At 33.8% G+C, this 25,019-nt stretch overlaps 1 protein-coding gene across 1 annotated transcript; it reads left to right on the top strand.

Moving 5' to 3' along the window:
* Positions 1-23,913: 23,913 nt before the first annotated feature.
* Positions 23,914-24,790, top strand: LOC110712439 (miraculin-like). Its single transcript, XM_021890910.1, has one exon. The coding sequence runs from the start codon at positions 23,980-23,982 to the stop codon at positions 24,652-24,654; it is 675 nt and encodes a 224-aa protein (XP_021746602.1). The 5' UTR covers positions 23,914-23,979; the 3' UTR covers positions 24,655-24,790.
* The last annotated feature ends 229 nt before the right edge of the window (positions 24,791-25,019 follow it).

Raw genomic sequence — 25,019 nt, 5'->3', positions numbered from 1 at the left:
TCATCAAGGCTAAGTAATATGGTAGAGTGAGCCTTCTCTTCCATAACTTCTAATTGCAAGTCACTCAGTCCGTCTCCTAACCCCGAAGTAGTACTCTTTGGAGCCAACAGACGCCATATCTGCTGTTGTTTTAATAGAGCCTTTATCTTAATTTGCCATAGCCCGAAACTATTTTTCCCGGTAAACTTCTCAATTCTTATTGTTGAATCTCCTGCCATTGTTTCCCTCAAGAAACTCTCCAAGGATTTAACCTAAGCTCTGATACCAATTGTTGAGTGATAGCGGAAGCAAAGGTCGAAAACAATAAAGAAACAACAAAGAAAATTCAATGCAAACAATAAGAACAACACCAAGAATTTACGTGGTTCAATATCAATATGATAGCTACGTTCACGGGCACCGAGATCAAAGGATTTCACTATGAACCGCAAAGATTTACAGAGATGAATCAAGTCTTTTCCTTAAATTTCTCTCTCACTCTCTCTATCTCACTTGTTTTTCCTTTCTCCCCCTAGCAATAATAATAGGGAGTTTTATATATTAATCCCCAATTAAAAGATACTTGGGCTACAAGATAAAATAATAAGAAAAAGATAATAATATAAGATAACCGCAAATCCTATCTTCGCAGGATTCATCTTCGCCCGGTCGGGCGCGCGAAGCAGCAACCCGAAAAACGAAGTACTATGCACAACTCTTCTCCGCCCGATCTGCCCGGGCAAAGCCCGCCCGACCGAGCAGACAAAGGCTGAAGTACGAATCACCTAATTATCAACAATATAGTCCACGGATGAATAAATTTCTCCTCTTGTTTATGAATTATTCATGAACGGAGCTGAGTTATGTATTATTACACTCTTTCTTTTTATATCTGTTTAATTATATTATGTCGATTTATATAATTTTTGGGTTGGGAGTTGAGGATCCAAATCTAAACCCAAATTTTAATTAGATGATTTAAACGACATGTACATTCTATAAAAACCAAATCCAGACATCTGATATGTTCAACAAGCTTTAAGTCTAAAATAGGTCGTATTTTAAATTGATAAAAACTATACCTAGTTTTTGTTTTTATTGCTATTTTAGCTACCTATAGAGTTGGCATCTTATTGATCTCAATAAGTTGCCAATGAGTTTTGACTAGTTTGATACAAAGTACTCCGATCCGTACAAGTTAAGTCATTAAATTTAACAATTTTCTTAGGTAACAATAACATCGAATTGGAACAACTTGCAAAGGGTACCATAGTACCAAACCCATTCGCAAAATAAGCACGCATGCTCGCACAAAACGTTGCTCGTTACATATTTACGAAAGTGATGAGCATGCACCGCAGTCGCACATTATTACATATGTTGAAATGAAAAGTATAAGAGTGTAACAGCAAAATTATGTTGCCCTATACAAAATTCCAAGGATGGAAGAACGAATCACCAATGAATTATTCCTAAATAACATGTATGGTTGTTGCATAATCAAATTGTAAACATTGTTAGCACATATTCATAAAAAATAATTAAGTTTAAATAGTAATTATAATTAAGAGGCAAACACTAGTATGGGATAGAGGTTGTAGTAGTTTTTATTTTTTATTTTTTTATTTTATATTTATATATACTAGTTTAGATTAGGGATGATTTTCTGAGATTCTATGATAACATACTCTATTCTATGCAAATGACAAATATGAATGTCCCATATTGTAAAATAATAGATAGTTAATCACATTATAAGATTAAGAGACTAATCCATTATTTGCTAATTTGGGATGAAAATATATACATTTGGACTTATGAACCAGAACTTCTTTTATAATGATGGATACGTCTTAGGCTTAAACCTAACATGATATTAGAGTAGTCCATCCTATAACTAAGACCTTTAATGGTTTTTATATACTGTGGACCAAATAAATTTGGATCGTACACTTTTTCAAAAAAAAAAAAAAAAAAAATCATACACATAATGGAATATCGCATATGATCGAATAAAAAATAAGACTATTAATAAATAGAAGATAAAGTTAATCAGTTTATAAGGCTATCAAAGTTAAATCTAAACAAAAACCTACCAATTTAATTTATTTTTCAAGTAAGGTGTAGTTTAATAGTCGTAGTACAATCTTACAATGTGATTTCGCGCTAAGTGTAAAGATCTTAGGTTCTAATTTCGATGCACACAATTCTTTATTCTCTCTACATTTATTCATAGAGGTATTGCTTCCATATATGGTGCCTTCTTAATAGGAGTATTACCGTGGGATGTCTGCCCAATATTTTGGCAAAATAGAGTGTTGAAAATTAAAATACGGTTACTAATTGCATTCTTAGGAATTAAAATACGTTTTTTTTTTAGTATTTTTATTAAAAAAAAAAAAAAAAAAAAAAACATTGGGTGTACCATGAGTGTGCAAAATTACCACATGTAAAATTGTTTATGAGAGAGGCTTTAAGTGAGACGAGGGAAGGTGTTGTATGTTGTACCCCCTCTAACTCTCTTCTTTGTTTTACAATAAAAGCTAACAAGAATATATTATCCTTGTCTCGTGAATGGTACGTTGACTCTTGATACCATGTTAGAGAATTAAGTTGTTCAAAAGCATAACTTGATGGTTAACTAATGCTTAGGATTGGATTATGTACTCTATTTGATAAAATAATTTAGACTAGTACATAAAAACTGATCCCTGACTTCAACCATCAACTTATGATTGGGCCAAAAAATTTGATTAAAAACTGGTTAATGTACTCTATCAATAGAGAATATTGATTGGGACAAGTATATTTGCAGTTCATTTTTAAAACTTTTTTTTTTTTTTTTTTGCATATTATTATGATTATATTGTTACGATTCTCAATATGAATGAATCATTTAACTTAAACTGATAGAAAATAGAATAGAGATCTTATTACTATTATAATTTTTTTTTTTTGAGAAAATAGAGAGCTTATTATTTAGTGGAAAGCAATAAGACAGAATTGATCGTTTTAGCTATTTTTAACTAACTGATTGTATAAAAGTGTTTGGTAAATAGTTAATTACTTAAAGTTATTTGAGTATGCAAAATAATTATTATAAACGTTGCCATCTTCTATTGTGGCAGGGTTTTAGATTAATTTAAGGTATAGTTTGTCATTTCATCACCTTAAAATAATTGATTAAGCTAATAAAAAAGTTTCTCCGAGCAGCTTATTATTAAAAATGAGCTTATTTGGTGGAATCAGCTCATCATCAAACACTTCAATTAGTTTATTATAGTGGTCAATCAACTAATATTGGCCAAATAAACTAATTTTTTGCTCCAATAACTCTTAACCAAACACCTCCATTCTTATTTCATTGACTATTGTATAAAATCTAACAATAACAATAAAATAAAAGTGTTGTTATAACTACAATCAAACACATTATACAAAATCAAATCGATCTAGATCAGAAATGTGTTAGAGATATGAGATATTGGAAAATATATGTGATATATTTTTCGTAGATATCATTAAGAGAATAATATATTTAGGTTTATTTTTGTTAAAGATATTAGTTAGAGAATATATCTTTAGGTTTATGGTTATGTTAATATATCTTTTAGGAAGGTTGTTTCCTATCTTATGAGCGAAGATTTTGTATAAATACTTTACCTATTAATAAACAGGTCATTCTATTATCTATTTCACTTTATTTTATCATAGCATCAAGAGCAGATTAAGTATACTAAAATTTCCGCCTGTCAGTGGGTTAGAAAATTAAATCCATCGATGGTATTAACATAAATTTTTATTTTTATTTTTGGTATACGTGATTTATAACGTATGATGGCATGTGCGTTTTTTTTTTTTTTTTTTTGGAGTATGTGAGTAGACCTCCTCCACTATTACATATCTATGGAGATGAAGAGAAGGCGTTATGCTGGACGCATTATTTTTTACTTTTAAAAAAAGATTTTTGGGCTCTCTATTTCACTCTATTTTATCAGAATGCCCCCCTAGCCAAAACATTACACGCGTACAAGGATGATAGGATGTCATTTCTCTTTTGTCGGGTTATGTGTATGTCCAGGAGAATTCAATTATTGGTCTATAAAAACAAAATATGTACTTTTTTTTTTGTGACGAACAAAATATGTGTATTAAAAATGTGTCAAAATTACGGATAGATTTTTCCAAGGAATCTATAGGACTGAGGAGTAATTTATTGTTTATAGAGTAGGCCGAACATAAGAATAATAGGGAAATATTGATTTCATCGAATAAAAGTCATTCAACGCATAACAATTATTTGATAATTTCCAATGAGATATGAATTCTAAATACAAGTCTTAAACAATCGTTAGATTAATTAATAACATCACTTTGATTTTCTCTTTGGTGTACTTCCTCCGTTTATTTTAATTGCACTATTTAGGTTAGACACAGGTTTTAAGAAAAAGTGTAAAAGATAGAGTATGTCAAAAATGCCCATGTGAAAAAAAAAGTGAGAGATAGAAAAGGTGGGGTATATTAGTTGTTATCACATGTGAACAAGGATAGGTAGGTGTTAGGAAATAAGGGTGTAATTATGGTTGATTAATACAGAACAAGTCCCGACAAAATAAGAACGAGAAAAGCAAGAAAGAAAATAAACAAAGAACACAAGGATTTACATGGTTCAGTTATAGGCTAAATAGCGACGAAATCGTTCCAATGGACCTCAATCCCGTCGCAAATTTTCAAAATTTCCGACAGAATGTGATCCGTCGAAATATTCCAACGAAATATTCCGAATTTCGATGATTTTTCCATCGGAAAAATGTACAACGGAATTTTATTCCGTCGGAATTAAACTCTTCCGACGAAATTCCGTCCATCGAAATTTATCAATTTATTTTTTAAAAAAAGCCCTTTCATTTTCGAGCCTGTTGACCAAAAGTAAGAGAGAGAACGAAAGAGAAATAGAAAGAGAAAAAGAAAGAGAGAACGACGACGAGCCCTTTGTCGACGAGCCCGTTGCAAGTGACACTCACCTGCCACCCCTAGCCGCCGCCGCGAGGTTAGTGTTGTTGTTGTTTTGGTTGTTTTTTTTAATTATTTTTTTTTAAAAAAAAGTGACCTGCGCTAAACCCTAACCACCTCGCCGCGAGCAGCCTCTGACCTCCTCCCCTCCTTCGCCGCGACCAGAACCACCTTCTGCTGCCCCTGACGCCGCCGCGAGGTTAGTGTTGTTTTTTTTTTTATTTTTTTTATTTTTAAAAATTAACCTGTGCTAAACCCTAACTACCTCATCGCAGCCTCTGACCTCCTCCCCTCCTTCGCCCCGATCAGAACCACCACCCTTTCCCCCTACTGAAATTTCCGGTAAGTCCTACTTTCCCCCTTTTTTTTAATTTTTAATGAACTAATTTCCTCCACCACCCTTATTTTGCAGCCACCTCCACCAAGCTTGTCGTGCAGCCACCACCGAGTTGTCCTCTACCCATAGTGAGTTCTTTTTCCCCATTTTTTCAATTCAATTTTATTTTGGTATAATAATAAACCCTTATTTATTTTTTATTTTTAATTTTTTTATAGGATTTGTACAATTAGTTGATTTAATGGTCAAAAAGAAGTGCAGATCTAAAGGTTAGTCACATTATAAACCCAATATAATGTATGTTAGTTTAGTTTAGTTTATTTTAATATAATGTAGTTTAATTTAGTTTAGTTTTATATAATGTATGTTAGTTTAGTTTAATATTATGATATGTTAGTTTGGTTTGGTTTAGTTTATTATGATGTATGTTAGATTACTTTAGTTTAATATAGTGTTGTTTAGTTTTATTTAGTTTAATATAATGTAGCTTAGTTTAGTTTAGTTTTATATAATGTATGTTATTTTGGTTTAATATTATGATATATTAGCTTAGTTTGGTTTTGTTTGATTTGGTTTATTTTAATATTATGATATGTTAGTTGTTTAGTTTAATTATGATATATTTGTTTAATATAATGTATGTTAGTTTAGTTTATATATTTTTAAATGAATCATTTGCATAATCATATACCTACATACCCGTTCAAGGCATATACATTAGGAGTATGTCTTGAATAGTCGCCGGTTGGGATCATCCTTGTACGTTTATTCTCACTTAGGTGATGAATGTATGCCTTGTTATTGAATCTAGGGAATATCCTGGCTTGTCAATTCTCTACAATGTTCTCTGGGTACATATGTAGGTGTATCTAATCGCCAACATCATGTACTTGGAGAACTGTAGAGAAATGCTGCCGGATTTTCCATAGAATTGAAAACCTGGCATACATTTGCTAGTGGGATTAAACGTCTAAGGATGGGTTAGGTTGGAGTGATAAAGACCCTTGGACATCATTTCAAATCTCATTTGCATTTCCATAACACTTTGATGTATAATGAATATTAAATACACTTTGTGACTATTGTGGTTATATATATATGCGTGAGTTATGTAGAAGTTGTAATCATGAAATGAAAAGAGCGTAGCTGGATGTATGATAGGAAGGTTGGGCATTCTATTAATCCAGAGTTCGTGAAAGGGGTTGATGAATTCATCCAGTATGTCAAAGATCATCTTAAGAGTAGTAACCCGAATGAAGTGAGGTGTCTATGTTCTAAATGTAAGAACAAACGACTTTGGGATCCGCAAACGGTTAAAATTCATTTGTATGGCAAGGGATTTGTACCTGATTACTATGAGTGGATGTGTCATGGGGAAGGGTTTCCAGGAACTCTTGAAGGGCAGCCAAATGAATATCGTGAAATGGTTTTGGATGCTTTTGGTCAGTCTGAAGATCAAGGGCATTTCGAAGAGGCTAGTGTTTCATCAGAGGAGGAGCCTAATGCACAAGCTAAGCATTTTATGGATTTGTTAAAGGCTTCTGTACAACCATTATACGAAGGGAGTTCATTGTCTGTGTTAGAGATGGCTTCTAGAATTACTAGCCTAAAGTGTGAGTATAATTTTCCGCACAGTTGTGTTGATAGGTTTGCTTCATTGGTTAATGAAGCGATTCCTAACAACAACCATATGGCCGAGACATTCTATGAGGTGATGAAAATTGTTAAGGGGTTAGAGCTACTCCATGAAACGATTCATGGATGCCCGAAAGGATGTATGTTGTTTTGGAAGGATGATGCTCATTTATCTACATGTAGGGTGTGTGGCAGCGACCGATACAAGAAGACTTCTAAAGGTAGCTTAGTGCCTTTGAATGTTCTATTTTATTTCCCTATCACACCCAGGTTGCAAAGGCTTTTTGCAACTAAGAACATTTTGGAGGAAATGACATGGCACCCGAAAAATCCTCGAGTTCAAGGCATAATGGCACACCCTAGAGATAGTGAAGCCTGGAAACACCTTGATAGTTTCTTTCTTGAGTTTGCCTCCGAACCTCGTAATATTCGACTTGGCCTATGTACAGATGGTTTTGCTCCACATGGTAAGTTTGGGGGACAATATTCTTGTTGGCCTGTCATTTTGACCCCTTATAACTTGCCTCCCTCAATGTGTATGAAAAGACAATTCATGTTCCATTCGTTGCTCGTTCTTGGTCCTAAAAACCCTAAGGGCAACTTCGATGTTTACATGCAACCGCTCATAGAAGAGTTAAAACAATTATGGAAAGTTGCTGCAAATACTTACGATATTTCGAGGAAAAAGAATTTTAATCTTTAAGCAGCCATCCTATGGACCGTTAGTGACTTCCCGGCTTATGGTGTGTTGTCTGGTTGGTCCACTTCTAGTAAGAAGGCTTGCCCGTATTGCATGGAGAAATGCAAAGCATTTTGGCTAGAACATGGTGGCAAAGTTTCTTGGTTTAATTGCCACCGCCAATTCCTTTCGACAGATCACCCTTTTCGAAATAGTAAAACTGGATTTTGTAAAAACAAAGTTGAAAACAAGGCGCTCCTCCGCACATCATGTCAGGCGAGGAACTTTGGCAATGTGTTAAAGACCTTCCAAAGGCAACAGATGGCCCCGAGGCACTGTAATGCCTCAAAAAGGGTGGTTCTAGAAAAGCACTTTGTGGGAGCTTCCATATTGGAAACATCTACTCATTCGTCACAACTTAGATGTCATGCACATTGAAAAGAACTTCTTTGATCAATTGATTCACACTATAATGGGCGTGAAAAAGCAAACATGTGACACGCCATCAACTCGAAATGACATTGCCAAATATTGTAAACGGCTGCAGCAGAGTTCATGCCAAATGCTCCATTTGCTCTTGACAAGGCTCAGAGAAAGGTTTTGTGTGAGTGGGTTAAACAACTGCGGTTTCTTGATGGTTACACCTCCAATTTGAGCAGATGCGTTGATTTGCAAGCATGTAAACTACACAGAATGAAAAGCCATGATTGTCACGTGTTCATGGAGAGGTTGTTGCCCACTACTTTGAGAGAATTGCTCCCTAGCCATATATGGAATGCAATTACAGAGATAAGCCAATTCTTTCGTGATTTGTGTTGCTACATAATCACTGTTAGTGACATGAAGCGATTGGAAAAAAAACATAGTTGAGATCCTTTGCAAGCTTGAGAAGGATTTCCCTCTTGAATTCTTCAACTCCATGGAGCATTTACCTATTCATTTGCCATATGAGGGCAAGTTATGTGGACCTGTTCAATATATCTTTTCGAATGGTAAATCAAAGCCTTTTCTCAACTCTTTCTTACATCCTATTACCTACTTATACATTTATATAAATCTCAATTGCAGGTTCCTCAATCACTTGAAACGGAAAGTTGGTAATAAGGCTCGAGTTGAAGGTTCTATATGCAATGCTTATCTCACTGAAGAGATAGCAAACTTCTACTCTAATTATTTTCAGTCGTCAGTTGACACAAAAACACGAGATCTAGGTCAAAATGTGAATGCCGATGTGGAATCCACACTTGATAATGATGATATCCCAGAGTTGTTCACTGTGGATAACGGTCGTGTGTCAAATGTGGGTAAAACTCGATTTTTAGATGACAAGGAACTCGAGTGTGCTCGTTTGTTTGTGTTAAGAAACAACGGCGACATTCTTGGTGAATATGAAAGGTATATATGTTTAGGAGAAAGTTTTCACAGAACCTTATAATTAAAATGATTGCAACAATGATTAACCTCGTGTCATTGATTTACTAGGGAGTTTGAGGACTATATTCTTAGTACTCGAACTTATTTGCGTAGAGAAGACGTAATGGAGAAATGCGAAGCTAAATTCCCTGATTGGTTTCATCACAAGGTGATAATACCATTCTAACCTTACATAACGATGAACTTGTGATATTGCACTTCATTCAATTCATGAATTATGACATTTGTATTCGAAACGTTATTAGGTGGTTGAAGAGAAACCAAGTTCTGATGTCTTAGGAGCATTGTCTATGCGGCCTTTCAAGCGTGTTCAAACTTGGAACCAGATATTTGTCAGTGGATTTAATTTCCATACATAGTCCTATGGCAAACACAAATCTACGATGAATTATGGTGTGTGTGTGTCAAGTGAGGACGGTGGAGAGTACTTCGGCATTTTAGACGACATAATTGAACTTGTCTACACTGGTCCCAAAAGAGAGCACAAGACTATTTTGTTTAAGTGTAGTTGGATGGATTGTGGCGGGGGAATGAACATACATGAACAATAAAAGCTTGTCGAAGTAAATCATATTAAGAAATACCCCAAGTATGATCCATTTGTCTAATCTTACCAAGTGACTCAAGTGTACTACGCATCATACCCTAGTCTGAAACGGGATCAAGTTCAATAGTGGTTGTATTTAAAACACAAGCAAGGTCGGTGGTTGATGCTCCGGTGGACTTAGAGTTTTTGCAGGCACCTTCCCCAGAAGTACATGCAACGCTTAGTCCACTAAATGACATTCCAGACTATGACCTTGATGATGATGATGATGACGATGACTTTGTTATCTCAAGCAATGAAGATGAAGAATCTAGCATTGACTCTAGTGATAGTGACGATAATGAGGACAACGATGTATTTTTAGATGAGTCTAGTGATAGTGACAGTTATAGTGATAATAGTGATGAGAGTAATGAGTAGGAGAATATGTAGTTACTCCTTTAAGAATTTTCTTGTTATTGTAAAAAATTAATGATGACTGGGTCGTGTAATGTTTCATTAATTTTTCTGTTATATTTAATTTCATCGCAATATACTTCTAATTTATGAAATAATAATGTCATGTCATGTTACTAACAACTTTTTCAGGTGGTCATGGCGGGAGGAAAAAAAGGAGACACGTTGAGGAAGAGAAAGGACAAGGGGAAAGTTCATATTGTGTATGACGATGACGACGACTCAATGAAAGAAGAGGAGGCACATGATTTGGTGGCGTCTCAGGAAATCATCATAGCTATAGGGGCAACAACATCAAAAGCAACAGCTTCAGGGGCAACAGGAACCACAACCTAATGATTTGCAGGATTTAGATCCAACTACGCTTTGGTACATATGTAAATGTAATCAAATAGCCTTATATTCTTATTTTCCATACAATAAAATTTCTATTACTTTTAACATGTTCTATTCATTTTTTGGTTGATGATCAACTAACATGGTTGTTTCTTTTTAATTATAGGTTTGATGATAAAGAGGTGAAGATTGCGCTCTCCGAAACGCTAACAGGCTACTATCGAGAGCCTTGGAGAAATTACGGAGAGGTTGATGCAAATACGAGAGAGCACTTCTGGAACTTGTTCAGCGTATAACAACCTGTACCTAACATAATACATGTTTTATAAAGTATACTGATGGAGTGTAGTTTGTAAAGATAAAAGTGTTTATCATTTGCAGAAAAAATTCAAATGGACACCTCAGTTGAACGAGCATGTGAAGCGAACCTTCGAATTCAAGTTTGCAAATCGCCTACGTGACATAATCTATACCATCACATAGAAGATGAATGGCGCCAAGCCAAGCTGGCTCAATGAGGATGTTCACAAGAAGATGATGGATATTGTTGCCAATTATCCAACATATAAGAAGCGGCCGACACAAAACAAGAAGAACAGAAGAGGCGGATCCATGGAAAATGTGGTTGAACTAACCCACTTTCAAGGTTCTATGTCAGATATACAACATGCAAAAAGGATGGTAAGCTTCCTAAAATGTGTCTAGTATAAATGAAGTCATTTGTGTATTACAAAACAAGTGTGGTTTGACATGTTTTCATTGATTTTTCGCATGTACATTTAAAGGCGGCGAAGAATCAAGGCCAGATTCCAAATGCTCCTGACCATTTCTTAAAGACACACTTCAAGGATGTGCCTGGGAAAGGCTCAGTGCCTGCCAACATCAAAGCCAAGAAGATTGCGGTAACAACTTCATTATATCTTAGTCCCTAAAACTAATTGATTGATTTCATGGCAAATTAGCAAATTAATATAGGCTTATTTGAATGAATTCCGATGAATATGCTTCCTAAAATGTGTTTAGTGCTCATTTAATGTGATTTGAAGCCATAGCCACCTAAAACTATGTAATATTGACATGTTAGGAGAAAGAATGAGTTTAGTTGATTAAAAATGTAGAAAATGGGCAAAGTAGAAGCCATATAGGCCTTATTAGGTGGAATTTGGATGAATATGGTTCCTAAAATGTGTTAAGTGCTCATTTGATGTGATTTCAAGCCATAGCCACCTAAAACTATGTAATATTGACATGTCAGGAGAAAGAATGAGCTCATTTGATTAAAAATGTAGAAAATGGGCAAAGTAAAAGCCATATAGGCCTTATTGGGTGGAATTTGGATGAATATGGATCCTAAAATGTGTTTAGTGTTAGGTTTACAGTGTATTCAATCTAGAAAACACTTAATAAATTGTGTGGGACAAAACCTAAGAAATGTGATTAGACTAACAATGTAATGTAATACAAACAAACACAACCAAGGTGTTACAATCAAGTATTATAATATCAAAGAAATTACAGAAAATCTTTAAAAGAAACACTAATATGAAGACTTAAACACTTGTCTATACTCCAAGCCAATCAACCAAGCATGAACATGAGAATTGCAACGTCCCTTGAGACTATGATCTTGATACTCTGTCAAAGGCGTATGAATACTTTCCTAAAGGGATTAATTTCCCCCACACGGTGCTTGGGTTAATGCGGAAATTCCCTTTGAGATACAATTGACAACCCTTTCCGTTCTTAGCACAAAGAATCGAAAACAAAGATGAATGATTCTCGAAGAAGGATAAAATCAAGAAGTTTTCTCAAAATAATTTGCAAGAAAATTTAGAGAAAAATGGAGAATTCTTTTGGGAGAAGATTAGAAAATAATGTTCTGTCTGTTTTTCTGAGATACCACTTCGTATTCACGAAAATCCCTCTTATATGAGGGTCAACCGTCAGCAAATAACCGCAAAACTGGCTAATGGCGCGGGCGCGACAAACAAGGCGCGGACGCGTCACAACTAGGAGCGGGCGCTCCTCACATAGGCGCGGGCGCTCCTACCCAGAATATGCGTTTGATGAAATTTTCCAGTGAGGGGCGCGGTTTGAGCGCGACCAGAGGCGCAGGCGCGCCACCAGGAGGCAGCGCGGGCGCGCCAAAACTTGCGCGGTCGCGCCTCTCACTTTCATCTTCCATGCTGAAATCCAGAGAGGTACGCAGTTTAGGCGCGCTCTCATCGCGGCCGCGCCTACCAGGCGCGGTCGCGCTTTTCATGGGCGCGAACGCGCACCATACAACACTCTAAATTATCTAACAATAGTGCTCATTGAAAATGATTTGAAGCCATAGCCACCTAAAACTATGTAATATTGACATGTTAGGAGAAAGAATGAGCTCATTTGATTAAAAATAAAGAAAATGGGCAAAGTAGAAGCCATATAGGCCTTATTAGGTGGAATTTGGTTGAATATGCTTCCTAAAATGCGTTAAGTGCTCATTTGATGTGATTTCAAGCTGTAGATACCTAAAACTATGTAATATTGACATGTTAGGAGAAAGAATTAGCTCATTTGATTAAAAATGTAGAAAATGGGCAAAGTAGAAGCCATATAGTCCTTATTGGGTGGAATTTGGTTGAATATGGTTCCTAAAATGTGTTAAGTTCTCATTTGATGTGATTTCAATCCATAACCACCTAAAAATATGTAAATTGACATGTGAGGAGAAAGAAAGAGCTCATTTGATTAAAAATATAGAAAATGGGCAAAGTAGAAGCCATATAGGCCTTATTAGGTGGAATTTGGTTGAATATGGTTCCTAAAATGTGTTAAGTGCTCATTTGATGTGATTTCAATCCATACCCACCTAAAACTTTGTAATATTGACATGTTAGGAGAAATAATGAGCTCACTTGATTAAAAATGTAGAAAATGGGCAAAGTAGAAAACATTGTTGGCTAAATTTGCTTGAATGTTCAAGAATAAGAACCCTTACCTTACGTTGTTTGTAGTTTATAATAACATTTTTTTTTATAAAATGTATATTTTGTAGGAGACCTACTAGAAGAAGGTCGAAGAAGCAAGGAGTCAAGGCATTCGAAAGAGTCCGAATGAGTTGTACTGGGAGGTAGTGGATGGGTGCAATGAGAAGGGCCGTGTAAAGGGACTTGGCCAAAGTGTAGAGCTGTACTATGGCAACCAGATGGATCGATTTTCCAGTTCTTCACAGCAATACACACCTTCCATCGTTTCTCAGATGCAAGTTCAGATGGAGGCTAGGGGGTGTAAGCTCTACAAACTCAAATGGAAGTTGAGATGTAAAGCCAAATTGAAGCCAAAATGGCCAAAATGGAGAGGAGATACAAGGAGAGTATGGATCAGATGATGAGTCGTTTCACCAACAATGACACATGTTCCACCATTCGTCCTCAGCATCGAGACCCCAGGGACGATCCGGGTAGTGGCGAAGCAGGCCAAGGTACCTCGACAATTGCTTAGCATAGCTTCACTCTAGCATAGCTTTTGTTTAGTATGGAAATTTAATTTTGGGTAGACCTCTCTGCTCTTGACACATATCTCATGAGGAACAAAACCAGTGAGGAACAGGGAATTACTACTTTTGAGGGAGCCCCAATTCCTCATTATAAGAAACACTTTTGTTTCTCATAATGACATTTTGGAAAATAATGTGATGTTTTTCACTGGTGGGGACCGCGTATGTGTTATGAGTGGGAATCCCAAATCTTGACACATACTCCATGAGAAACAAAACTTGTACTTCACAATGAGAAACAGAGAATTACCCTATATAAAAGCCTAGCTAGATTCTACGAAATTTGTTGTGCCTAGTTTGTTTGGTCGATTCCTGCCATTCATTTTAATTTTTTTGTTTGCAAGATGGTAACTGTTTAAAACAAATGAATGTCACTGGTTTTTCCAAAAATTTTGGCCAAACAATAATTAAAAGATGAGATTTACTTTTAAAATTCAACCGCTATGATTTTAAAAAATTACAATGATTGCAAGTTTTGTGTAGCCAATAGAAAAATTTCCTTGTGTAGATAAGGTGTTAACAGGAAAATATCTCACGTGAAAATCTTTTGGCCTCACAAATTTCGACTTTTATTTTGGCAGCTCATCTTGTGGGTAGCCGGTTGTAAAAGAAAAAAATAATTCCTATAACGCTGGCTAAGAAGCCCCTGTAATACTGATCGAATAACCCCAATAATACTGATCAAGTAACTCCTGTAACGCTGACTGAGTAATTCCTTTAACGTTAATCGAGTAACCCGTATTATAGCTGGCCATATGTGGCCAGCCACATATAAAAATTTGTGTTATTTTATTAGTCTGAATGTCTGTCTGAACTATGTTCCTGAAAAAAAAAATTCTGAACTCTGGAGACCACCAGTCAACTACCATGTGGTCCATGTCTCAAGCAAATGTTATTTTCTTATGTAACTAATTCAAATTATAATCGGTGACAATTATGGTACGAGGACATGTTTTTTCAAAGTTAATTACAAAATGCTCTTGAAGGTGGTAAAAGTATACTCCCTTTGTATTTTAATAATTGTTATATTTATCAAATGCGATCGTATTTTAACAAGTGTTACTCCCTCTTATTTTTTTTATAGGCTAGAGATGAGATTGTACAGAGTTTTAGGTTGTAATAAAATAAGATATTAGTGGAGTAGATAAGGTTAAAACTTTATTGAAAAGTAAAGTGGTGTGAGAGGAAGTAAGGACCATTAAAATAGTGAGAAATAATAAAGTAAGAAAGAGTGGAGACATTAGTGAGTAAAGATATATTGTTAAATTATAAGAGATTTCTAAAAATGGAACTCTAGCTTATATAAAAAACGAAAGAAAATAGTAACTCTAACTAATAAAAAAAACGAAGGGAGTACATCTTTTTTTAGCAAAAAGTTACATTTTAATGTTATATCCCTCTCCTCTCATAGTCCTCTTTCAAACCCACTACTAGGGGTGTTCGCAGTGTAATTTTGTGCGGTTTGGATCCTAAACCGAATCCAAAACCACACCAAATCGCAAAATTGCGGTTTGCATTTTTTTCAAAACGCACTTATAACCAAACCGCACCGGAAAATACGGTTTGGTACGGTACGGTACGGTTTAGCCAAATTTTTTACAAAAATTATAAATATTTTTAAAAAAAGACTATATATATATGTGTTTTTTATTATTAATTTATAATTTAAATATTTAACTCTTCTTTTAAAGTTTAATTAGCTAATAGTAAAAAAATTACATCATAATTTAAGCTATTTTATATATTTTTCAGTAGAAATAGTATAAAATTGGTATAACGGTTTGCGGTTTGACGGTCTAAACCGTAGACCGCATCAAAGTGTGGTTTGGTCTAAAATATTGGAAACCGCACCAAATTGCAAAAGTGCGGTTTGGTCATTTTTGAAAACTGCACCGTAATTTTCAAATCGCAAACCGCACCAAATTACAAAATTACGATTTAGTACGATCTAGACCGCACTGAACAGCCCTACCTATTACTACTTTTTAATTATTTATATCCTCTCACATTCATTACGATTTGCCTAATTTATTTGGTCGATTCCTGCCATTCATTGCAAGATGGTAACTATTTGAAACAAATGAATGTCACTGGTTTTTTCAAAAATTTTGGCCAAACAAAAATTAAAAGATGAGATTTACTTTTAAAATTCAACCGCTATGATTTTAAAAAATTACAATGATTGCAAGTTTTGTGTAGCCATTAGAAAAATTTCCTTGTGTAGATAAGGTGTTAACAGGAAAATATCTCACGTGAAAATCTTTTGGCCTCACAAATTTCGACTTTTATTTTGGCAGTTCATCGTGTGTAGCCGGTTGTAAAATAACAAAATAATATAACACTGGCTGAGAAATCCCTATAATACTGACCGAGTAATCCCAATAACGCTGACTAAATAACTCCTATAACGCTGACCGTTGTAACATGAAGGTAAATTTTTTTCAGGTTTTTCTACACAATAACCCTCCTTATTTCACTTTTCTACGTCGTTCCCTCCATATAGCACTTTCCACACTGCGCAAGTACATGTAGTAAATATATAGTAACCTTGTCGTTATCCCGCCATTAACAAATTCCATTAGTGGGGCCCACTCTCTGCTAATTAATTTTTTTTATCGATTTGTGTGTTGGAAAATGTTCCGTTAAAGATCTTGAGAGCTATTTTGGTCATTAAAGGTTTAAATTGAGCTCAGAAACGTAAATGCCTCGTTTTGCGTATTAAAAGTAAACACGCAAATCGAGATTTTTTTAATACGCATAACGAGGCAATTAAGTTATTTTTTGTCAAATTTGTGCTCAATTTGGTTCCTTAAGGCCAAAATAGCCCCCAAAACCTTTAACAGAACATTTCTCAACACGTAATCGATAAAAAAATATTAATAGGTAGAGAGTGGACCCCACTAACGAACTTTGTTAACGACGGGATAACGACAAGGTTACTGTATACTTAATACATGTACCTGCGAGTTACAGTGTGAAAAGTGTTATATGAAGGGGGACAACGTAGAAAAGTAAAATAAGGAGTGTTATTGTGTAGAAAAACCAATTTTTTTTCTCACTCTTCCCTTTTTCCCTATCAACAAACTGTGCTCAAACCCCATAATACAATGTTAACGGAATAAAGAAAGTACAAATTTTGGATTAGAAAGATGTGAATTGTACGCCACACTTGCACAAATTAAGCATAATAAACATTCTCTGCAATAAATGACAAATATTACTCAACCTTTTTTTTTTTTATTTATTTAAAGATAAGCTTAAACGACAATTTGGTATTTGGGCCGGGAGATGTCATGAGTTATTATTTAGGGTTAATCATTAATATACGTTTTAATTAATTTTCAATTTTCTTGCATTAAAAAATATTATTTATGTTGAAATTTGTTACCTATTCATATTCTGTATTCAAAAGATATCATAAAATATCACATATCTTGGTGGTAAGACACTCAGTTTTAAAATTAAACGTTGCATATTCAAATTTTGTAGAGAATTTATTTACTATAAGTGCATGAATGTAATGAGCAACAAATGGAAGCGAGAGCCACGTGATATAATAAGAAGTTAAGAGGTGTAGTGGCATAATAAAGGGGGCGGATATATGTGACACAGATATTCTTGACACATACACGTTCTTAGGAGGTTTTTTTTTTTTCCTTAATTTTTAATATATTAGTATAGATAGATATCACACTAAAGATCAAATTAAGATGTATAGGACATGGAATTTAGAAAGCTAGTATTCATCCATGATAATAGGAATAACCTAAACAAAACTAGCTTTCACCTTCAACTTCAAAATTATTTTTAGGAAAATTTGTCAGAAACCTCCTTATAAACCACTTTTTTGTAAGAAACCTTCTTATAAGGTTTGTTTGTTTTTTTTTTTTTCTTTTTTTTTTTTGTGAAGTCATACCTTAATTTATTTTTTTCGAAGTCATACCTTAATTTTTTTTTCGACGTCATACCTTATCCCCGAAAATGAAATTTGAACCTATTTTGCAGCGCTGACTAGTCCGATCCAGCCCCACCCACGAAACCGCCCCCTTGTCAACCCCACCCACAAAACCATTCTTATCTGCTGGGGTGACCATTGGTGGACGTAGGTATATTTTTATTTATTTTTTTTTTTAAATCCATTGTGAAATACTCCGTACATTGTATTTGGTTTAAAGTTTAAACATTACCAAATTTGTGGTCCAAAAATCTTAAGTAAATATACATATCCACGTTTTTGTTATTGCAAATGTAGTACAATGAAAATTAGAGAGATAATTATATACACTCGGGTGTACGGTGCACCCTTGAGTAATTTATTCTCATTTTGATGATTGTTATTCATTTAATCTTTAAATGAAGAGCAAAAACTAATCTTGATTTAGTTGGGTGCATGGTACACCCGGGTGTATATAAAAAAATTTCTATTGCCGAAATTACGTTGTATCCTGAGGGGCATGTGCTACCCTTGTAAAAAAAAATTTCTTTTAATTTTTTAAAAATCTATTGACAAAAAATCTTCTTACACAATTGTGGTCCAATATCTTTTTCAAGTCATAAGTAATTGTTGAACCTTAAGAGTTTTGATTGATGATGATGAATAAAAGCAAACTTCATTTAATGCGATTTCTCTAAGTGCTTAACTAGAACAGGTGAAGTTGACTTGGGAAGTGGAAGAGTAATTTGACTAAGAAGAATCAAGGAGATCTTAAGGAAAGTTAAATAAAGTAGAAGAAGAGTTCCACAATGGAACTAATTGAGTTCCCTAACAGAAGCTTGACAGCAAGCTAAGAAGATTAGCTTGGTCTGCGTTGAATACAACAAATTCTATAAGGACTTGGCCTATGGAGTTCCAGCAAGGAGCTGGAGAAAGAAGAACAGTAGGAACTTAGTCCTGGACTGCGTGACGCCCAAGTATCTTAACTATACAGCGTAGGATGAGATAATCCACTACTAGAATACAAGTCTTTTTGTTAAGTTTATTTTCTAAGGATTATTGTAAATATGTTAGGAAAATTTATTCATGGAATTTATTACAAACGTGACAAAGCTTGGCAAGCTTTACAAACGGATAATTTATAAAAGATAAGTTCTTAATTTATGAAAAGATTTTTACAAGATTTTATCTTATGAAATCCGGTTTTATAAAATGATATTCTTTTCATAAATTATATCTTTATAATTTTTCTAATTAGATTTTCTTCTAAAAAGATTTACTTAAATGTGTAATTATAAAAACGACAATTTATGATTTCTATCTTTTGAAAACCCTACTTTACATACGAGTACAACTTTTATATATTGTAGAATACAATATTTGCACAACTTTGTGAGTTTATGCATGAAGAATCTGAAGAGAGCTCAAAGTGTGAGTTTGTCAATTAACTCTGTCATATTAGTTTCCAATTTCATGTGTAGCTTTCCAATCACATATTAGAGTCAAAAGTCTTCATTGTTTTGGTATTGGGTGAAGTGCTAAGTGTATTGCATACATATTGTAGGATTCAAGATTAAAGCTGAATGTGAGAGCATTCAGGGAGTGTCGAGTGAATCTAAGTCAGAGACTTAGGTTGGGTAGAATAGGGTTCTACTGTGTAGCAAGTGTTAAGATATATATGTATATATTGTGATTAGTCAAAGTGTATACTTTAGTAGCCTAGTTTATTGATATCTCTTGTAAGCTTTATATAATGCTACAAGTAATGAATATAATCACGGAATATAATTCCTTCATGGTATCAGAGGTCTAAGGCAATTTCCGCTGCACCCTAGTGCTGTTCCGCCATCCTTTCTCTTCTTCTTCTTCTTCTTCTTCTTCTTCTTCTTCTTCTTCTTCTTCTTCTTCTTCTTCTTCTTCTCTATTTGTACAGTAACAATATCGGACTCCAAGAATTCGTTTCAGATTGAAACTTAAGAGTAAAGGTCTGATTATAATAGGTTGTAACTAGGAGATTTTGCCCTATTATAGTGGATTAGTTTGGTTTGAAATCCTTTGGAGGGTCGAGGTTTTACTTCCAATTGGGCCCTAGAAGGTTTCCTCGTAAAATTTTGTCTGCTTTACCAAGTTCCTTTTATATTCTGTTTTATTTCCATAAAATTAGTCACTAGAAACTCACATACAATTTACCCCGCCTCTTATAGTGTTCGTCTCAACTATTAGGAATTTTGTTATTGCAAATGTAGTTCGTTGAAAACTAAGTTTCATCCTATCATTGGACATGTCGTTTTTGGCCTCTAGCTAGCATTAGCAATAAGCCAACATTCTTATCTACTTGGATGACCACTGGCGGATACTTTGTAGCTCGAGGGGCACGTGCTAACCCTTTATTTTTTTTTAATTCTTTTTGATAAATAAATATCTAAAAATCTGTTTACATAAAATAAATTATGAAATACTCGGTACTGTGTATATGGTTTAAACGTTACACAATTTGGAATACAACTAGCCGCATACCTGCTATTTATTTGGGATGTATATAGGAGAGTTAATTGGTAAATTTACATAATTTTTGCGATTTTTTATCGTTACAGTAGTACTTTTAATATAGTATTATATTTATAGTGGTATTTTAATGTATTATTATACATGTATTTTATACAACTAGAGTATAGTTTGTTTTAGAAGTACTATTCATAGCTATTATAGGTAACAATGGTACAATATTTGATGACAATTTATATACTTATTTCTACCACTAGAAAAAAAAAAAATCACTACTCTTTTATCTGGTAGCTGCTATTTACTTGCCATGTAAATAGCAGCTATGCGCCAATATTTAACCCACAATTTGTACAACAAGTGAAGCTAATTTAGTGGTAACAAAGCAGGTGTATTAAATTTCCCTTTGTGCTGCGGGATTAGAGGTTCGAATCTCCTCACCTTCTTGATATTATTTATGTTTAAATGGATATATGTACGCAAATTCTAGGAAAGAATAATGTTGAAATTAATAAATTATTAGATTCAACCTAAGAAAAGAAATAAATACGCGTACTTTGATGACCTTTTCTAGTGACAAGTGATCAAAAATTGAAACTAAACCCCTCATATGTATTAAAATGAAAGATCATCTTCATTTAAATTTCTATTGAATGAAATCAAATACGTTTATCATCTTCAGCTAGCAAATGAGTAAATGATCAATTTAAATTAACTCACACTTACAAGCATCTCTTAAAACTAGAATTTTGTTCATGACCCTCCTAAACATGTCCAAAAATTCAACCCAGGCCAAGCAAGTAACTATTCCACCTTCCAACAAATATTTCGCATTAATTAATAAAAAAAAAGAGCAAAATCCACGAAAAATTTACTTTGTTCATTTAATTAAAGTGAGTACAATTTACTACTTCTATTTCGTAATATTACAGTCATGTGGAGTCTTGTTATATTCATTAATGTCTATTTTTATAATTTTACATTTTCATTATTTTTCTACACAGATATTTACATTTTAATATGTGTATTAATATTTGTAAAAAAGAAATGGAGCTAACAAATACGAGTAATAAGTAGTAAAAGACATTATTTTATTAAAATTGTAGTTATGATAGAGGATAGAAGCAATTTTTTCTTTCAAATTTGAGAAATAATGAGCCCAAACTATTTGATAGTGGAAAGAAATATACCAAAATAATAGCAAGACCTTACCTATTAAGGAAGACCAAAAATACTTATCTAGAAAAAGTGAAAAACGAAAGGGTAAAAGTAAGTTGTGTCCGATCAAGGGCTTATTTTAATTTAATTTCTATTAAGGTAAAAGGTAGGGACCTATTAAATAAAATCTCTAACAGGTCAACTCAATTCAAAATAACAGGTTAGGTCCTTGGGATTGAGGATGAAGGGTATAGGAATCTCCTCTTTAATGTACCTTTTATGGAATTGATCTTTGATCCCACAATGCAATATGATGGTTGTGAAATGTAAACTTTCCCATTAAATCAAACCTTGTTTGATAGGATTGAAGGATTATTGAATAGTAAAATTATAAATATTTTTTAAAATCGTAAAATTATAAACATAAAAAAGCTAGTGTAATGATTTAGTGAAAATAGATGGAGTAAGTAACATTTTAAATTTTTCTAGTTATAGTCGTTGGAGCCTCTTATAAATATCATTTTACATGCTCCTATTTTTTTTTAAACAACTTAGCAACCAAAGCTCAAAAGTTCTTAAGAAAATGACTACCTTTCTCCTACCAGCAATTGCAATAACCGCTCTTCTTTTGCTCCAACTCTTTCCTCTCCCTACTATGGCCGTCTCGTTTTTTTATATCACGGACGAGGATGGTGAACTAATGCTAAACGGCGGAACCTATTACATCATCCCACAGAGAACCTATTCGCTTGGGATTAGCGTTTTTTATCAAATTATTGTCGGAGTATTTTTTTATTACCAAATTATTGTTAGAGGTCTTTTTTATTTACCAATCTGATCAATTGACCGCTAAAATTGGAACAAAAACATGTTTATATATGCTTAAGACATAAAACCATAATTAGCATTTTTATACCATCTTCCTCCGTCTGATAAAAGGCAATCTAAATTTTTAAAAATTAATTTCACCATTTGTTTTGTAAAATAATCTCTTTACATTTTATCCCATAATCTTAGAATAATAGTATCACATAATCTTGAATAATAGAACAAGTTAAAAACTTAAATATTATTGATGATATTAATTGTGTAAGAAAAAATTACCACAAGAAAAGTTGAGCTAAATTCTAAGCTCAAGAATTTTGATTCAAAAATTATCCATTACAATTGAATGTTATGTGAAATTAAGAAATTCCCTCACATAATTTAAGGAATTTACTTATGAAAATGAAACAGTGGTCATCCTTAAAATGAATACCACTATACTTAATTTTTATTGGTCGATTTTTAATTTATGTTTCTATTGGTCAAACTTAATAAAAATGATTTTTCTTTTTTAAAAATTCAATTTTTTTTAGAAATTAATCTTTTTAATATTTGAAAATCTTTTTTCAATTAATTTCCAAAAAAATGAATTTTAAAAAAAGATTAATCATTTTTAGTAAGTTTGACAAGCAAAAAAATAAATTAAAAGTCGACCAATGAATATAAAGTATAGTGATAGTCATTTTAAAGATGACTACCGTAGAAAAAAAAGTATACTTAACATGTTCGATCAACAGTTAAAATTTGAATTTTCATTAATTTTAATAAACAAAGGGATAGCTTGATACTCCGAGTAATTTAATTTAATTCTCATGTTTTATGATATTGAGGTCTCCATGATTTTATACTTTAGCTACTAGTATTTTATAGGTGTCCAACAAAGAAGCACTATTAAATATCTACAATACCATATACGAAGTAGTTTTGATTACTCTCTTCTCTCCTCTCTATTCTAGGGTTTTAAGTATTTTGCTGTTTAGGTTAGAAATAATCTAATTTCTTCGGAAATTAGACTATTTTTGACCCTTTTTGTTTTATTCAATATAGCTTTTTTTTGCCTTGTTTTACGTTTTAGTTTGTTTTGTTCTCTCCATCTGTGAGAGTCTGTCCCAATTTTCTGGGATTTTAATTGTTATTTATTGATGAGAATTTTATTTTTAGGGTTCTTATAATAATTGGGAAGGTGATTTGGATTCCTATGGGTTTAGGGTTTGACATCAACTTTTCGATCAAAACGTCAGCAAAGATTACGACGGTCTCTATTTGGAAATTAAATATGCAAAGACATCGAAAATCATTGCTCGCGTCAAGTTTGAAGCGGTGGAGTATGAGCTATGCTAAATATGCAAATTGGTTATGTTTTTTATTGTAAAAGTTATGGTATTTTCTCTAAATTTGTGTTTTACAGATCTTTGTTATTGTAAATACCAAATGGCTATTATTTAATGATATTATTACTTCCCGTTCAAAAAAAACAGTTCTGATTAAAGTCGTGTGAGTTGGTTTACTTAGATATTTCTATAAATAAGCTCTAGAGCACTAGTTATTTTACTTTATTTTTTTCCTAAAACTTCAGAAGTAAAAAACGATCAAAACCCAAAAAATGGCTAATCTTTTTCCCCAACTTTCAACCACAATCCTCCTAATTTTCTCTTTTTACATCGTTACTTCAACCACAACCGCCAACGACGTCAACTCCCTTGTCCTAGATGTTGAAGGGAACCCACTCGAAGTAGGTTCATCTTACTACGTCCGTACTGCAGTGTCAATATACAGAATAGGGGGTGGCCTAGTCGCGGCATCCAAACCAAACCAAATTGAATGCCCTCAATACGTAGCCCAATTAGCCGAAGGCTGGTACGGCGAAGCCCCAATAACATTCCTACCATCAGACCCATCACAAAAACACGTTCACATTTCCTCAGACCTTAACATAATCTTCAACACCTCATCTAGCGTCTGCTCGCAAGGGGCATGGCAGCTAACCCCCGATGCCAACTCCGGTGAACTCCACTTGTCTACCGGAGGTGTTATTGGAAACCCGAGCCCTCAGACCGCAGCTAATTGGTTCAAGATAGAGAAAAGTATTGCTGGTTCGGAGTTTTACCAGCTCGAATATTGTCCGTCTAGTAGTACGATCAACGGGTTTGCAGCTAAGAAAGATATAGTATGCGGCTTTATCGACGCTATTTTCGGCAGAAATGACTACCGCATGTTGTGGTTAGGTCTAGTTCAAGGAAGGCCAAGTTTCAACACTCTAAGTTTCATTAAAGCTTAAGTGTCGTGTGGTTTTCCTCGCTCCTAAATACATTACTACGCATGTACTCAAGAATAATATAAATAAATAAACAAGGTTGTTCATCTTGAAAATTTCTCTTCATTTGAGTACTTAATTACGAATGTCTTTGGCGGAATCGGAAAAGTTTAATGATGATAGGAAATGTTACGGTAGTTGCAATACACTATAAAAGGAAGGTTTTTATGGTGAAAATTGTTCTATTACCTTTATTTAAAACTCATGACCCTTTTGATTATACTTCTAACAACCTTTTAACCACATTTTAAGTGTACTATATCATGTGAGGTCCACTTTTCTTAAATAATGTGATAAAGTGTGTGTTGCAATTATAAAGAAACAAAGAA

Source organism: Chenopodium quinoa, unplaced genomic scaffold (assembly GCF_001683475.1).
Source record: "Chenopodium quinoa cultivar QQ74 unplaced genomic scaffold, ASM168347v1, whole genome shotgun sequence".
NCBI classification, from domain to species: Eukaryota; Viridiplantae; Streptophyta; class Magnoliopsida; order Caryophyllales; family Amaranthaceae; genus Chenopodium; species Chenopodium quinoa.
This window is presented reverse-complemented; position numbering and strand designations above follow the sequence as displayed.

Excerpts from the sequence above, each read along its gene's own strand:
- LOC110712439 (XM_021890910.1), top strand. The coding sequence starts at position 23,980 with ATGGCTAATCTTTTTCCCCAACTTTCAACCACAATCCTCCTAATTTTC.